Source organism: Saccoglossus kowalevskii, chromosome 10, assembly GCF_978046115.1.
Source record: "Saccoglossus kowalevskii chromosome 10, keSacKowa6.1, whole genome shotgun sequence".
Taxonomy (NCBI): Eukaryota; Metazoa; Hemichordata; class Enteropneusta; family Harrimaniidae; genus Saccoglossus; species Saccoglossus kowalevskii.
Window position 1 is genome coordinate 30,811,386 of NC_140650.1, and position 17,005 is coordinate 30,828,390.

Here is a 17,005-nt window from a genome sequence, read left to right on the forward strand (position 1 = left end):
TAATGATTTATCATCAGCAATGCCGTGACTTGAAAGTTTTTTGAGACGTAGTGCGCCACCAAACGACTAGTATCACGTGTCAATGGGTCACGCTCTCACCGGGTTATGCGTTTTAATGCAATTTTTATCGTTCTCGCCTTACCTAATGAGGATAATGTGATCACATCCTATTCCATTTATGATACTTTGACCACATCGAAATAAAATTATTTCTGGATCTTAAAAATTTCATCTTTCTGGGAAAAAACAAGTGTGTCACTGTGAAATGTGATCGCGGTCCTGTAAAAATAACTCACATCAATTTCAAATTTAAACCAATGAAACACCAAAGTTCCACATTGCCCGTAAGTTTGGTTATTATTCGAGTTACGGGAAACATTAAACAAGACAATGCTGGCTGACAATGTTGGCCGTAACTCGAAGCTCAGTTACAATTTGGGCATGGTTTCGCAAAAGTGGGAATTGTTTCCAAAATATGGGCGTAACTAGATGTTTTCGTAACTCGATTTCCGTATCTCAAACAATGCAGCATCTCACTTTTTCCAGTAGATTATGTAACCCATTTAAAAAAAATACATTTTACCAAATATGTTTACAATAGACTATTTTTGGTTATTTTTCTGTTCAGGTACTATGGCATGAAGTTGTTCTTGTTTGAAAATCGACGCGTAACAATGCCGTATTATTGTTTACTTGCATCGAGTCACAAAGTACAACAGATATCCCAATACGCACTCAGGTGCAATATGCGATCGTTTTGGGATAAATCTGGTGATCGCATCGCTGTTGGAACGTAATCTCGCATCTCGAACTTTCGAATTCACATTCAAGACATTAATCAAAGAAAAGACCGCAGTTGAATGTTCCAGAGTCTTCGGCTTAGCACGACGATTACCAAATATTATCCACTGCATATAACATCTAGGCTGGTCTTTGACTAACTAAACTACGTTCAAGATGCGATAAACATTGAGATATTAAGATTTAATTTACAACTTGAAATTTACATTACTGCTGCTGCATCTCCAAAAAAAGAGGTTTCAATGTGAACACGTGACCCTAAAAAGATGATGACGATAGCACTGAAGTGTACAGATTGTTCATTCTTGTCGATTTTCTATTTCGTATAACTATTTTGATTGTGTTAATACTGAGCGACAGGATATCCTCTGCTCGAGACTGCCTCAAACTGTCACGGAACTCTTTCGTTTAATGTTGAACCATTCGACTCCGGCTCAGCGAAACCTATATATTCCAAAATTGACGGGGGTTCTCCATTTTTACGCTTTGTTAAACAAAAAACAGGAGGGGTATACCATGTGCTTTTTAATGTTCTCTGTGTCATACAACTGTGTTGCGGCAATTTTAGGACCATGAATAACAATTTCCGATAATCGTCTGTTGAGATAATAAGAGACAATCTGTGACACGCCGCTGTACCAGCTTTAGACATTTTGCAAGACTGTACTTTGTTTTATTAGAACTTATTTTGGTTGATTCTTACTTCATTGACAAATTCATGCAAGAATTCCAGTCTTCACCATTGCCACTTCACGTTGTCATTGTGGTGTCCACCATTACGTCTACGTTAACGTCCGCTCTAAAATTGCGATGTCTTCAATGCACAGCACACTGACAAGACTTTACAAAACTCAATGCATCGATCACGGTAAAAGAAAAATACAATAATAATAATGATTACTAGTAAAATTAAAACGATTTTGCATTTGCACAAAGACATTGCATTTCAATCAGTTGTATAGCTGTGAACTTGAACCTGTTGCCAGGCTACGCAAATTCTGGCAACAGGTTCAAGTTCACAGCTATACAACTGATTGAAATAGCAACATTTTTAATAATTTGTAAAACAACAACTGGCCGGGTATCTATCTAGTATGTTCGGAATATGAATACATTTGTTGTTTCACAAGACGATCGAATATCGCGTACATTTTATTTTTGCCAGTTTTTGTCTGCGTCTCAAATATGTTTGTCATTTCATAGTATTCTCAAGCGGACATCCGGGTATTGTCACCGCCTAGCAACCATCACGGTGAAAACAAAGGCAGAATAATCTCAGAATAAGGTACTATGGGATAGTTCAGAGGTGGAATCGTGCATGAGGGCGCCCTTCTTTCAACGGAGTGTATTCTGTTTCATTACCGATTGCGTCGTGTCGTGGGTAACATCCGGTCCACACGTACATCTTTCCACATCCGGTATGCACAACTTCACTGGCGTTTTCTACAGAAGTATTATTTAAATCATCGAGTACCCTTCTTCACTTTTCTCCTCGTTAAGGGTTTTCCTGATGGAAAGCTAGGGCAAACTTTACTATTGGATCCATTTTGGGTCAGCGTTTTAGGCGTTGTTATTAAGGAGTATAGACACAGCAAAGGCGGCGATAGCCCCTCGAAAAAATGTTGGGGGGCTTCGACCCTCCAAGATCAAGCTGAAACCCTTTGTGTCAGCAAAATATGCCCCTCAAAATGCAGGAAATAGCGATTCAGAGGGTCTAGATTTCAACATTTTTAAGGGAGAGCATGCCCCGGATGTTGCGCCTTACATGCACAATGTTGTGCCGCCGCCTCTGACCAGATCTTCCATTCCCATCGTACATCTCGACGATAAACTACACCACTAAACTAAATAAAAAATTAAAATTCTTGAAAAAAATAATATCGCCAATATTAAAGAAAGAAACGGATTTTCTTTACAAGTGACCTGACCCGTAGGACACGTGACACCTAATTGTGTATATTCGTGGTATATGAATACAAATTAGGACTCATAAATGCTATTTACAACCGTTTTTAACACCATTTTTTTAAAAACACTAAAAGCGGGAGGGTTGTCACCTGCGCAAGCGCGGGAATTGAGTCCCGCAAGCTACGATAACAACACACGCTAAAAACGCAAAGGCTCATGAACAGACGCTTGTTTGTTAATAATGACACGCTATTACCACCTAACACATGGGCAGGTGACGACTCCTTCGCTTTAAAACCATGCACAAGTTACATATATATAGTAATTAAACCATAATATTTTGTTTTATTTTCCGTAAAATCAACAAACTTTTTTTAGTAATTCATATATTTTAAATTAAGACATAATACAACGAATCGCGTAATGCAACTCTGGGATAGTTGTTGAGACTCCCCTGAACAGTGTAACAAGATTACCCCATCATATATAACATGTATAAATTTGGTTGCTCAGGATTAATCAGTGTTGAGTTTGTGCTGTTTTCACTAGTTGGTGTGCGTAAATAGCAACGTAGAGCGTTCTGTTACGTAGCTCCGCCCCGCGTACTCTATTGACCATATCTGGTATTAGTTGAATATCGCCGCATCAATATATGCAGCAGTAGAGGTTATGAGATCGACAGTAAACGCGGTGTCTAAATACAAAATGACCTGGACCTTCAGGTCAATGCCAAGGAAAATGACAGTGATAGCAATTACATTATATCAGCCCTGATTACGTGAGTTACACACAATGGACAGAAAGTAAACATAATCGATACAAACATATTTGACTTGTGAGGATCGTAAAACTAAATAACCGAACGTTTCCTATTATTTACTATTATATTATATTATATTATATTATATTATATTATATTATATTATATTATATTATATTATATTATATTATATTATATTATATTATATTATATTATATTATATTATATTATATTATATTATATTATATTATATTATATTATATTATAGCATTGTCAATACCAGTGGATTTTATGACGTCATTGCAGCAGATTATTCGCGATAATGTGTCTGTGTATCCCATGATTATTAAGCATAGATATGAATACAATGTTGTTTTCGAAAACGAATAAAGGAGAAACTATTGAAAAAAAAGAGAAATTGTTAGATAACAAGTATTCAATACTAAAATCGGCATCAAATAAAACGGTCCATTACCAGTGACAGCGGATTTCAATATCGAAATGCAATTTTGTGAGGGCATCGTCGTCTGCTCTGTACGCTAAAGCGCGTTCGGTCGAAGCGTTCCATCAAGTACGCGCACTTCTAGATTCCGCGATTGGTGCCGCTGTCCTGGTGGCCTCCCGACTAGTTCGCCCTATCGTGTTGATGAAGTGAGGTTAACCGACGGACTTGTATTTTCTCAACGTCGGCTCTCGGTAAATGTCACAGTCCGGGCACAGTTTGCATAAGCAAAAACAAGTATCCGTATTTTCAGGTGTGTTTTTTTATTTTTTTTTGTTTATACAGTGAGATTAAAATCACTGTTGGTTCTCCTTCTAGGATGGCACCCACTAGCTTTCCTGCCATGCTCGTTCGCTCGCTGCACCTGTAAGTTTTGTTTGGCTTTAAAGTATTCGTCAAATCACCGCCCTCCCGTAAGATTTAAAATATCAATTACACAAACAGGACAGTTGACATTAACATCTACCTCGATGGTTTGAAAACACGGGTGGGATGCACAGGGACTCGTCGACTGACCGCGAAAGCCCCTAGGCGAGAACGAAGTTCAATTATTAATGAAAGGTGTCAATTCTACATAAAAATATACAGTTTGCTTACCAAGAAACCAATGAAAACTTGCCAGAATTCACCCACTCCATAGTGCTAGCAGCCATAGTACACACAATTTTGAAATAAGCGGTCTTGGACACGCCGACATTATTAGCCAATCAGGACCAAGCATGCATTTAAGATGGCTGCGCCCGGCAATTGACATACAATGGTAGTCATTCAGACTCGGGAAAACGTGTATTTTGTCGCTAAATTGCCGAATTTGATCGTGATGGTGGTGTGAGTAGGTTATCACTTAACTGTATTCTGTCTGTGTGTTGATTTTTCTAAGGTAAATAATTGATTACTGTTTAAATTCGAATAATTGTGAAGCTATGACGTCACTCTGGTGGTAGAGTGTCCCCCCTTCTTGAACTTCGTTCTTGTCTAGCGGATTTCGCGGTCAGTCGACGAGCCCCTGTGGTGGGATGGGGTAACGATACAACTACGTACATGAACCCCGGGTACACACCCCTGCGCACAGTCGATCCAGCTGGACCACGGCGGTGATCGAGCGTAGCGTAGTGCAAGGCCATGGCGGACACCGATATGACGTACCAATCACGGTGTGCCGTGCGCTCGGACGATCACTGCAACTTCACACATCAGTCACTCATTCACTCGCAATGTAAATGAGTTCAATGCGATAACATTTGATGGATTAAAACTAGTTTCTTTCTTAGTTTGCCATATGAGAATGTGGAAACAATTTCCAGAAAGACATTTTAAATTATTCAGATTCATGGGTCAGTGACTGTGAAATTATTCCGTTCACTGTGGATTTATCTCCAAATTTTCCGCTTTTTAGAGGCAGCAAATCAACTGGTATTGACAGCACTACGAAATAATAACAAGTTTGTATTTAATATTAGCTCTTGTTCCAATATCATCGGATAAGCTTATCGGAGGAACTCGCTTGTCTCGAATAAAATCCCATGGAAACTTATCGACCGACATAGATAAGGATTTTTATAAATATAGTTTTTTCTTATTTTATTCTGTTCTACTTTTAAGTTTCAATTTAAAATCACCTAAATTATGTACTTTGCACATTGAAGACGTCTCTAAGTCATTCATTATCTCTCGTAGGTATTGAGCATCCTTCCTCACAACTAACAAACAAGAGAATCAAGCTCATCGAGCAGAATCCGTCTAGTTCAGGTAAGTACTGTTTAAGTGACATTGTCGTTCGCCTAGTCTGGACGTTTTGTCAGTCATGGACGAGCTTGTGAATACTAGTTGGTGACAGTTCTGGAAACTTGAACCAGAAAGCTTTGACAAGTTACAAATGCCCCTGGACTGGTGCGGGAACACATTCCTCGATGAGTTTTACTGCTGAAAAAATCACCTATTCTCACGAGATATACAACAGCCCAATATGTTCCGATAGGTGTGTAGTCGCGGTTAATGAGAAATGTGTTTTCAGTTCTCCGTCAGCACATCTTCAAGTTCAAATGCAGGCACCATTATCCACAGCTACTATTTTTGATTACGGTTACCATAACACCATTGTCGTCATGTCATTGCGCAGTGAATTATTAACCAATCAGAGAGTGCTTTATAATTACCTTTCATTTGAATAATGCGCATTTTCTCTCTGCCTCTAGATTATCTTAAGAACATATTAACATAAAAATATAAGTGAATCGATTAAAAGTAAAGTCAAAACAAAGTAATGTGCTATTTGACCACTGATGGCGCTCTGCCAAACCAGTCACATTCCTATAAACTATACATCAAAACTGTATGTCCTACAACCACTTGTATTCCCAATGCTTCAATAGAAGCTATCACGGCGAGGCCCTATTCACTAGTTACTTAGCTTGACAGGAGAAAATGAATTCGTCGTAGTGACATTTCATCTCTGCATATCAAAGCAAACTATTCGTATTGGACAATTACAACAAAGTAATTAAAATACTCTTGATGATGATTAATGTTGAACTTATAGTAACGCTAAGCTAACTATCTGTCTATGGTCAGTGATCAACAATTCATTCATATCAAAGTCTATATCACTGCATTTATTGACAATAACGTAAAATGTGTGTGTGTATGCTGCCCTCTATGTGTCCATGCTAAGTACTTTCCTTTTCGCCCTGTCATGCCAGTGTTTTATACGAAATCCGTTGGAAGTAGTCTCACAAAAAAGGTCGGACAAATAAATAGTTCTCTTCTGATAAGCTATACATGTAGCATAAGTAATTGGTTTTATTTATTATGGTTTGACATAACGTGAGGGTTGACGACGTTGCATTATCAGGAGCTGATTGTTTTAGTTAGTGTTGTCATTGGTCTGAGCGGATTGGTACATTTTTTCATTTAACATGGCTGTCTTTTACTTAAAGGTGTGTTGGATTGTTTCCAGATAGGTTTGAATGGAAAAGCTAGTTACACAATATTATTTGCTAAATTTCCAAGTACATTTTTCATAAATAAATGATATCAACCATAAATATAATAACCCTCAATCGCGAATGTAATATCAACCACCATGTAATATGCTTGGTAATATGTGTGACATGCCGAAATGCTTGGTTTTGATGAATATTTAGTACAAAAATAACCGACATTCGGCCATCTTGAACCATACCGTGAAACAAATGGATGTGAATTGTGTACCCTAATATGTATGTGTGAAATATTAATGTGATCGCAGACGAGCACCGTGTGTCTATGTTCGCTAACCCTGAATTCAAACCAAGCTCAGCAAAAACACTATTAGTCTTTTCTTTCTGGTGTCACGTAACATGTATAAAATGTCCCAGAACAATTTATCAGACCAAAGGAATATAAAAATAGAGCATTCTGTGATTTTTTGGCCGAGAATCTCTAGGTGGGTTTCAATGTATAGCGAATGACATGAATGTCCCTTCATAATCGCTTTATGAAACCACATTTTTGAATACCTGTACAATTTTGCAAATTATTTGCTTCTAATTTCAATGTATGTTTAAATTGTTTTGTTTGCCCACGGACTATGCATCTGTAGCTTAATATAATATTTACAGTGATTGGGTGGGGGTGGGGGTAAACACTCACTCCTCCTCCCAGATACAGCAACGTAGTCGGTTGGCAGTCTAACGGTGGTTATGACCTTTATGGACCTAGACAGATTATGACGAACTCAAGAAATATTATAAAAAAGTGAATTTGATGATCCTAACTTCACTTGAGTGTTCGCTATGTACATACATCTGACGCATTCGTACTGGTATGTGTTTTCGTATGTTTCCATATGCAGTGTGAGATTAAACATCTAATCTGTAAAGGATTTTAGAGTTCTTTAATATAATAATGTTAATAAACTGTTTATATACAATTTTTGACTGTAACAAATAATATACACATTGAACGATACGATATTGGAGTAGTACGATTACAGTTCACTACAACACGGTTAGCAATTAGTTACGTCAGGTAGTGTGAAATGTACAATAAAACTTTAGCCATTCTGAAAAGCGTTTCGCCAAAGGCACAAGGTTGTTAAATCTTACGTTTTCGATTTTACCAGTTAGCATTGTCTTAATGCTTTCGATCAAGAAGAATGTTGTATGAAATATTCGTAAATTTGGGATAACCCTGTCATTATATACATTTGGGAGTTCCATACTTATGATACAATTTTCACAGCTATGTATTACCAAATTGATAGAAAAAATGCCAACATGAAATCAAGATAGAACTTTTATAAACCTATGTTCTCAAAGTTCGGCCACCATTTTGGGGGTATTAATAATTTTTGGGAATTATAGTACTGTAAAGTTTTACATCAAAATTGGCATTTGATTTCTAAACCACATTTAATACACAAACAGAAAATACACATCTTACCACCTAACAGACGACGGGAATATTCGCAGTTTGTTAATATGTTTTGTTATTAAATTTAGACAACTAAAATTTATAAATAAACTAAATATAATATATGTTATAACTGAACTGAATGAATCCACACAAACGAAGAAATAAATTTAGGATAAATATTGCGTGGTCTGAACAGAAGGCGATGATTTGACAACAAATTACAATTATTTAACTCTTATGTTAAAGCGGGGGAGTCGTCTTTTGGCATGCGTCCAGTGGCCCTATCATGTTATTGTTTACAAACAAGCGTCTACTCATGAGCCTTTGCATTTTTAGCGTGTGTTGTTATCGTCGCTTGGGTCTCAAATCCCACACATGCGCACTTGACGACCCTCCCGCTTTAAAGTACGGTATCATTTGCAATCTTTTGGTTATTTGGAATAACATTATGTTACGTCTAAATTAAATCTCAATAATTGAAATACGGAATGAAATGCGCAATAACATAATCAAAGTTATCTTTAAGTCTGCCGTTTGCATATAGTTTTTTTATAAAAGTAAATCATGCATACATAATACTATTTGAAAAAACGAATACACTGTACACTTCAAACTTGAACTCAGCACATGACACGCCCATGTAACTTCAAATTATCTGCGTAATGGAATTATATTTCGTCTGTTGATATTTGTGTTAAATAGTCGTGTTAGCCGCAATGCGCGTACATGAAAATACTGTAAAAGCATTTATTTTCACTGTCGTTGAATTTCACTATATTTGCTGTTTTAAGTGATTTCACTGGGTTTCAATTTCACAAACTTGGCAGGGAAACAATGAGTGTTATTGTTATCTTACACACTTGTTCACGTGGATTTAATTTAATGTATTTTACTTTTTGGCAAAAAAGGCGAAATTAAAAACTTCATATTTAATATGTTTACGGTATATCCAAAATAGCAACATAATTGTTTTGTCTTTTAAAAACTCGGCATATCCTGAATTCCAGGTGCGACTTTTACTCTAACGTCTTCAAATTCAGACATATTAGCCAATCATTTTAGGCGGTTCTCAAAACAGCAGCAGTCATAAACATTGTTTCAAATAACACAGGCCATGGTATTTTAGCACTGAGTGACTCGGGATTTCCGCAAATAAATAATATTACCACAGTCTGGTTCAGACGGCTAGTAATTCTGCGCGAATCACAAATATACACTAAGGTAATCATGCATAATAAAACAGCTGATTTGAATAAAAATTAAAACGTCAATAAAATAAAAGGTAAATCGATTACATGAATAGATGATTACAATTACATTAGTTAGTCTGACATTTCAAATCGTTCACTGTATTATCTTGGCAAACGTAAGTACAGATCGCCGTATGGGAAGTTTCGTTGATATATAACGTATATTATAACGATGTAACGTCATCGGTTGCTACCATGGGATCTGACAAACCATCAACATGACGGTAAACACAGTCCCACAAAGATAAGCTATTAAGCACACTCTATCAGTCACTTTAGCGATACGCTTCCATTCTCGCTGGATGCGTTGTTTCTCCGCCATTCTGTCGTTGTAATTATTAAGCATCCTCAACTCTCGGAGAATCTGTTTTAACAGGGCTATATTTTCGCCAGTCGTTGGGCTAGAAGTCAGATTTGAAGACGTATATGTTGTCCTATTTCCATCAATCTCACTCCGGTATGACGGACTCAGCCGTAATATCGGTATCGGTGAGTCTGGACATGTACGCGAATGATTGAGGTCCATACCATTCATGCCAGTAAGGGGTATGAATTCTGCGCCTGCCTTCGAATGGCGAAGATTTGAGACGGCAGGTTTTTTGCGGCGCTGCTGGTTGATATTTACATTGAGAAACCAGCCAACGTATCCAATTATGTACTTTTTTGCCCAATTCGGTACCGGTAAACTGTCCTTCTCAGGTCCCCGGTAGTAAATATTTACCACAAGTACGTTCATGGCGAGCGATACAGATATAAGTATCATGGTCGCTGCATAGTACTGACCTGTAGAAAAAAGAATTGTTGAACTTTTTAGTCTGTGATTTGACATGTAACACACTCGGAGTATTCCATGGCCACTCGGTATGACTCGGTACCACTCGAGATGCTCCGGAATTTTGTCCGATAAAACACTTTCTCCAATGTCAATCGGGAGAATTGTCCAATACAAATATGCACTGAAGCATTTCCCAATAATTGTCTTTCTTGGAATAACTAACAGTTGGCATGGTAACCACAAGGGTCTTTGCCGCTATTTTACAATGAAATAAATGAAACCTTGCAGGTTTTGTAATTGTGGAATGTAAGTACCATCTATTACATTTACAAGAGAATTGACACCGTTTATGTAAGTCTCTAGCGACGAAGCCCTTTTGTGAAATGTAGATAGATGACATTGTCGTTCAAGTCGATGTTTGTATGTATATTTAGCCGTTCGTTATTTGGAATATAATGTATTTTTTGAAAGCAGATTATTTAAATTAATGAAACACGACGACATTTAAATGCCAGATTGAACCTTATGCCCAGTTACGCCAATGAGGCACGACTTATAGGACAAGTATATATCAATACTAACATGACTGAATAATTACCTATTACGGGAACCGCATCCGAAGCAGGCATCACCTCAGCAACCAGCAGTAAGAACACGGTAAGGGAGAGCATCACTGTAACCCCCAGGCTTATTTTACCCTGTGATTCCGCGGGCAAGAAGAATGTCAAAATTGTCATTAGTGATATCAGCGTGCACGGCATGATAAGATAAAACACGTAGAATAAACACCTCCGACGAAAATAGATTGTGTAACTAATATCAGTGTATGGAATTCCAGGGGTGTCTGGGTAATATTCCTTGTGCGCTTGCGCTGTTAAATCTTCTAGATCCCATTCGCCATTGCTTACAAAGACTGAGGTACTGCCTGTAATATGAACAGATGAGAAAGTGACAAAAAAGTGACGCATTTCTCAATTTTATATATACGTACATGCATTTGTTTGCTGAGCAAAACTGTGCAATACACAGTAAATGTTACTTTCAGCAGTGTGAATCACTTTATCGGGTATAACGTTATTAGAATGAATTGAGAATTTATCAAACGCAAGTTATTTCACCACTCGCCAGATAAAAATGTCAGAACGCGACCACACCTTCTATCTATATTCACAAGTCACTCAGCTCAGAGCGTTCTCGGTGAGCATCGGTGTAGCACGTATAGAACGCTCACATTGTAGAGCGCCCCACAGCGATCCCGGATGCGACGTATCAGTGGAAACTACGCCGTAAATATTAGCTTCATATTAAGAATATTTCAAACACCAAAACAGTAGTGTCGTGAACGACAATTTCTTATGCGCATTATCGCTGCGCAGTAGTTTCAGTGACGTCATTCATATGACATAACATGTAATATCCAATTGGTAGGCAATATACCATATACTAGTACTACACATTTTGATTCAAAATCTGATCTTTACTACCAAATTCTATTGCTAATAGCATTCACGCATTTCTCACGTTGAACGTTCCACGGAAAGAGGCATCTTCATGTCACTGTACCCAAGAAAATTATTGTTTGGGAAAATTATTGTTTCTACGCTAGAGCAATATACATTTACGTGGACTTTATATTATTTCTGTAAAATAAAGTTTAATTTATTCAAAACTTTCTAACTACAATATATTTACCTTGCCTAGTGTCTAATTGCTGCTTTACGACATCCTGATCTCGAATTAAAGCAGTATTAATATAGTCACATTTTGTTAATATTAGTAAATGCTAGACTAATCACAGGCACAGCAAAGCACGCGGTATTTGTTGTCAGTATTGTACATCTATTCACTTTCATATAATTAAACTTTTTTTCATTTCAAGCAATAATGGCCCTAAGATCCAATTACTTTCGTACCGTATATATACACAAAAGAAACTAAAAAAAACATCCTCGTAAATTAAGTAAATGCTGTGCTGCCTTACGTCACGGTTGTACGGATTAAAAGGTTTCTGTTAATTGCATGTAGCCATATCAGTAATTAACTGTCATTCAATTTGTATATATGATGAGGTAAAACAGTGAAAGCAAAAACGACTGCGCGCAGTAATGCTCTTCTTGTTGACAAAATGGAACTAATCACGAAAATAGTCAATCCAGAAAAGTAATTAATGATAAGGGATTACCAAAGAACATTGTCACATATGAGTGACATTCAATATATGTTTGATTTCAATGAAACATTGATCAAAATCTCAAAAATAAAAACCAACCCGATGTATGAAAAATAAATTACCCATACATGAACCCAGAGTGATTCTGATTACTTATTCATTATATATTTTAAGTGATAAAGAAGTGTTGTTGTGCCATAAAATTTTGTCTACACTAGATGCATGAATATTTATAGAACCATGTATAAAATTCATGTCACTGTACATTGTGTAAGTTGAAGAACGTCAACTGGTGCTGCAATGAGTATAGTCGAAGGTGGCCAGGCCAGAGGTAGGTGCTTTGAAATAGAGCGTGTTTACAATGTTTTACGCTAGTTATTTGGAGGTTGCAATGTTCATGGACCTGCATAAGTCAGTCATCCTTGATGAATACAATGAATACCATTTTTACGACTATATCGGAGTAAAAAAAAGCTTTCCCGAACTAACATACTCGAAAATGATAATCTTTTTTGTTGTTGGGATTCTGGTTAACGGACAAGGGCATCTGACAACGCCGATTGTAGGGAATAAACGAATCAATGGGGGATTCTACTTAGACCAGTTGGTGCAAGATCGTTTATGCATCCACTTACCTGAACCATTCAAAACCACTTCGAATCCGTCGTGCTGCCATGTTCCAAACTTCATACTACATCTCTGTTCATCAAAGGGGAAATACTTGGGGTCGATTTTACAGTGACCTCGAAATATAACTGGAGCTGTCCAGCCGACCGAGCCGTCGCTGTACACAACGACTAAATGGTCGAGAAGAAAATTCTCGTATCCGGTGGCAGCGCTGAAAAAATAAAATGAATGATTATTGGTGGCACTTTTCCGCTAATCGCTCATACGTGTAATAGATCACTTGAAATTTCTGAATATCCGTTTTTTCTAATAAGTTTTAATTGTTGATGGAAGATTATTCAACATATAAATATGAATATAACATTATATTAAAATATTACACAGTGGCAAATAATTAATTAATGAAATACTTACTTCTGGTAAAAATAAACATCTGGTAACCACAACCTCTCAGCAGGTACTTTAATGCTCTTAATGCCACCGTAGTCTGTCTGGTTCCAAACAAGGTATTCATCTTGCCAATTCTGTTGGACAATACACGTGCACTTATACGATCAATTCGACCCCGAACATTTCCCATACCAAAACCGAACTTTTCGATACAACTAAACCAATTGTAATCCGTTTCGGAAACCGGACCTTGTTATATTCTATTTTCTTTTACTTTATATATTGCATCAAATTTGGTCTCGAACAATCGACAATAGGTTGTTCAGCTTCGATACTTTGCATTAAAATGTGAATATAGCAACAGTTAAAAAAGAACTTACTAGCGCCACCCAGCAGTTACTAGTCAATGTCTGTCTTTTTTCGTCCTGGAATTATTTGACAAGAAAACGAGAATTATATACAGAATATAACAGCATGCACTTCTTCATCGTAATAATCAGTTAACCCTGTCATCGCCGACTTGTTGCATCTTGATTGTTGTTGTACTTTAGGGGAATTCACATGATATACTGAACCGTAGATGGCGCTGTCACAAACACAGATTCATTACAGAAATCTCCCGCTTGCGCTTTTTTTCTTATTCAAAGAACAAACGCTCACATTCACAATGGGCTTTCATTTCAATTCCCAACGTTCTGATTTGTTTCGAATCATGGGTTATTTTGATTCTAAATGCCAGCTTCTCAAATTTTATTCTGGTGTTTTTGTACGTCCAGTATTTCTGAAGTTCTCAGTCGTTTCCTTAACTGTTCCACCTTAATGCAAGTTCAACTCCCGAATCACATAACCGTATGGTGGTCTTTGTCAAGACAACAATATTTAAGTGAAATGCCAACTCTATTTAACATTGCATGTTCTAGTTCTTCAAATAAATGTTCAACCAAAAGGTCCTCGATAATGTTACAACGTTGTTTTTGCTAGTTGACTGTCATGGGCTGAGCTACGTATAGTAACGATTTGATGTGAATGCTGTCAATATAAACTACGTCGAGATCAATTTTCTGTAGGAGGTATGATTGGCATATTGATATCGACTGATGCAAGTGTGCATATAACATTTGATTGCACCGGCTTCGAATACAAAGTAATCACGCAAACGTGTGGGAATTTGTAGAAAATGAGAGTACAAATAAGATTGAATTAAGAATCTGATTAGCATGTTCCCCCGACGTTGTCTTCTGAGAGATTCAAAATTGAGGCTGTAGGTCGTTCAATTCTTCCACTCAGTGTCATAGTTTTTGATTGCATTGACGTGTAAGCCATTAAGGTAATTCTGACAACAATATATATATATATATATATTATACAATGGACGGTAGACCAATTAAAAGAAAACAAATGGGCGATGACTGTATTGACATTCACTGGCTAAATATAAAATCACCAGAATAGAACATATTTAAAATTTACACACTGAACGGTTTAGCGTTATTCAAAGAATTTTGGGCTCGTTTGATTATCAATCCATTTATATAGTTATTTGCTCTCAGGATATGGTGCAAAATGTTTAAACACTTCAGTAGACTTGATTTTATGCAAATATTACGATTGTTACTCTGATGCATGAGTACACAATATAATATCTAAAACACAGACGCTCTTGTGTTGATATACTAGCAACCAATAAATTAATAAATAAATAAATAATACAGAACAAATTATAGTCAAAGTCAAAGCGTTCGAAATTAACAGCAGTACAAGTATTTGGATTGTGTTTTTAGTATGTTCCACTTGTAGCATGGCTTCAGAATTTTAACAATATAACACCACACCTGTCTGAATATAAATACAATTGGGGGGGGGGTACTTGTGTTGGTATATCTGTGCAGATATGTGTTGATTTGTACTGTCAACGATTCACACTCTTAGGACACTGTTTTTGTTGTCAATGCCTTTCGTGGTTTTACATGCCCAACCATCTGAGTCATGTTGCCTTGGTTGTTTAACTAGCGAACGCTACTCCTCATTATGTACTGTGTGTTACATGATGGCATTTAACATTGACGTAACAGACCACAGTTCATCCACTAACGTGCTCTTCAGCATACTAGTACATTTGGAATGGGGCCCAAAGGATCAAAAAATAGAATTTGGAAGCAACAGAATTTGAACACAATTGCCACAGAAATAAGAATTCGTTTCAACACGTAAAATACATGAACAAATGAAACCACAATTATATTAGTGATCGCTTTTCTGTTTTTCCCGGCTAGCGATTAGTGCACTTTCAAAAACCATGTTACGTGGCGGCACCAAAATACCAGCATGCATCTGTGTGGTCTGAATGTATGTTTTACAGTAAACATTGTCTACAATTGTTTATTACAAATGATTTGTGCATGTACTCAACGATTTGTGTAGGTCATTGAACACGTGACCCTGGTCTTTTAACCTAGTAGATGAAAATACATCTTGGCCGTACATGTTATTGTTACTTATTTTGCTCCGGGAAACCTACCGGATTGATTCTAATATCCGTGTTTGTCCAATATACGTTTAATTCAAATATAATGAGTAAAACGTTTAAAAACACACAAATGGACACACAGAAACACGTTGTATGAGCTGGCTTGGTAAATCAAAGTAATTCATGGCGAAAAACCAACTGAAAAATAACGGTTAGAAGTAAAATGAAAATCCCTTCCTCCCAATTAAACCAAAAGATAGTAGCAGCTTGTTCTCTCTTGTCTGCAGACTATCTCACGGTGATAATGGAATTCGCTTTATGTGCATATGCAGCATATACGATGTAGCAAACATTAACTCAATAAATAGGTTAAAAATATACATTAAGAAGTTACAATAAAACAAAATAGAAATAACATATCCAAACAAAGGTTGTTTAACATCCAACAACACAAAAAAACAAAAAACAAACAAACAACAACAAAACAATTAACTGACAGGTACACAACATAGTAAATCAGTAAGAGAAAGATATATAGAACTTATGTTTTGAGAAAAATGGGCAGACCCTGTTCCATATGTGGCCCCGTATTAAACACATGGTTTAATAGTTTAGACGAAAGAAAACAATGTCTTTTTGAAAAGTCTGCATATGTACTACAGGCATAGAGGACGAGCTATATTGGGATATTGCTCTGAAGGTGTGGACAATCAATTATAGAATAAAAATCATATCACTTGTCAGATAGTCAAAAGCAGACCCCTAGAATCAAATATGAAGCAGAATAGTAAGATTCTGTAATCTCAAGTTCTTATGCTCAAGTTCAACTGGATCATTCGTTGCAATTTAATCAATAAATTTAGTATTGGTGATGCTAAGTATATCATCAATATATTCAAATATAAAATTAAAGGACTAGTATAGTAGAATATAAGTTTAAAACATTTTAATTGAAATACA

General features: G+C 36.7%; 1 protein-coding gene and 1 long non-coding RNA gene across 4 annotated transcripts in view; one reads left to right on the forward strand and one right to left on the reverse strand.

Annotated features, from left to right (window-relative positions):
- The first annotated feature begins 4,708 nt into the window (after positions 1-4,708).
- LOC144344587 (uncharacterized) overlaps positions 4,709-17,005 on the forward strand; it is a 54,986-nt gene continuing 42,689 nt past the window's right edge. For all 3 annotated transcript variants that reach the window (XR_013419210.2, XR_013419211.2, XR_013419209.2), the window contains exons 1-2: positions 4,709-4,851; positions 5,649-5,720. This is a non-coding gene — a long non-coding RNA (uncharacterized LOC144344587). The remainder of the gene's footprint in view (positions 4,852-5,648; positions 5,721-17,005) is intronic.
- Positions 7,827-15,566, reverse strand: LOC144344590 (neuronal acetylcholine receptor subunit alpha-7-like). The gene is made up of 6 exons (XM_085504817.1): positions 15,546-15,566; positions 13,959-14,003; positions 13,603-13,712; positions 13,197-13,399; positions 10,990-11,316; positions 7,827-10,399 (listed from the first exon to the last, which is right to left on the reverse strand). Exons 1-6 carry the CDS (start codon positions 15,564-15,566, stop codon positions 9,807-9,809), a joined length of 1,299 nt encoding a protein of 432 aa, XP_085360943.1. The 3' UTR covers positions 7,827-9,806.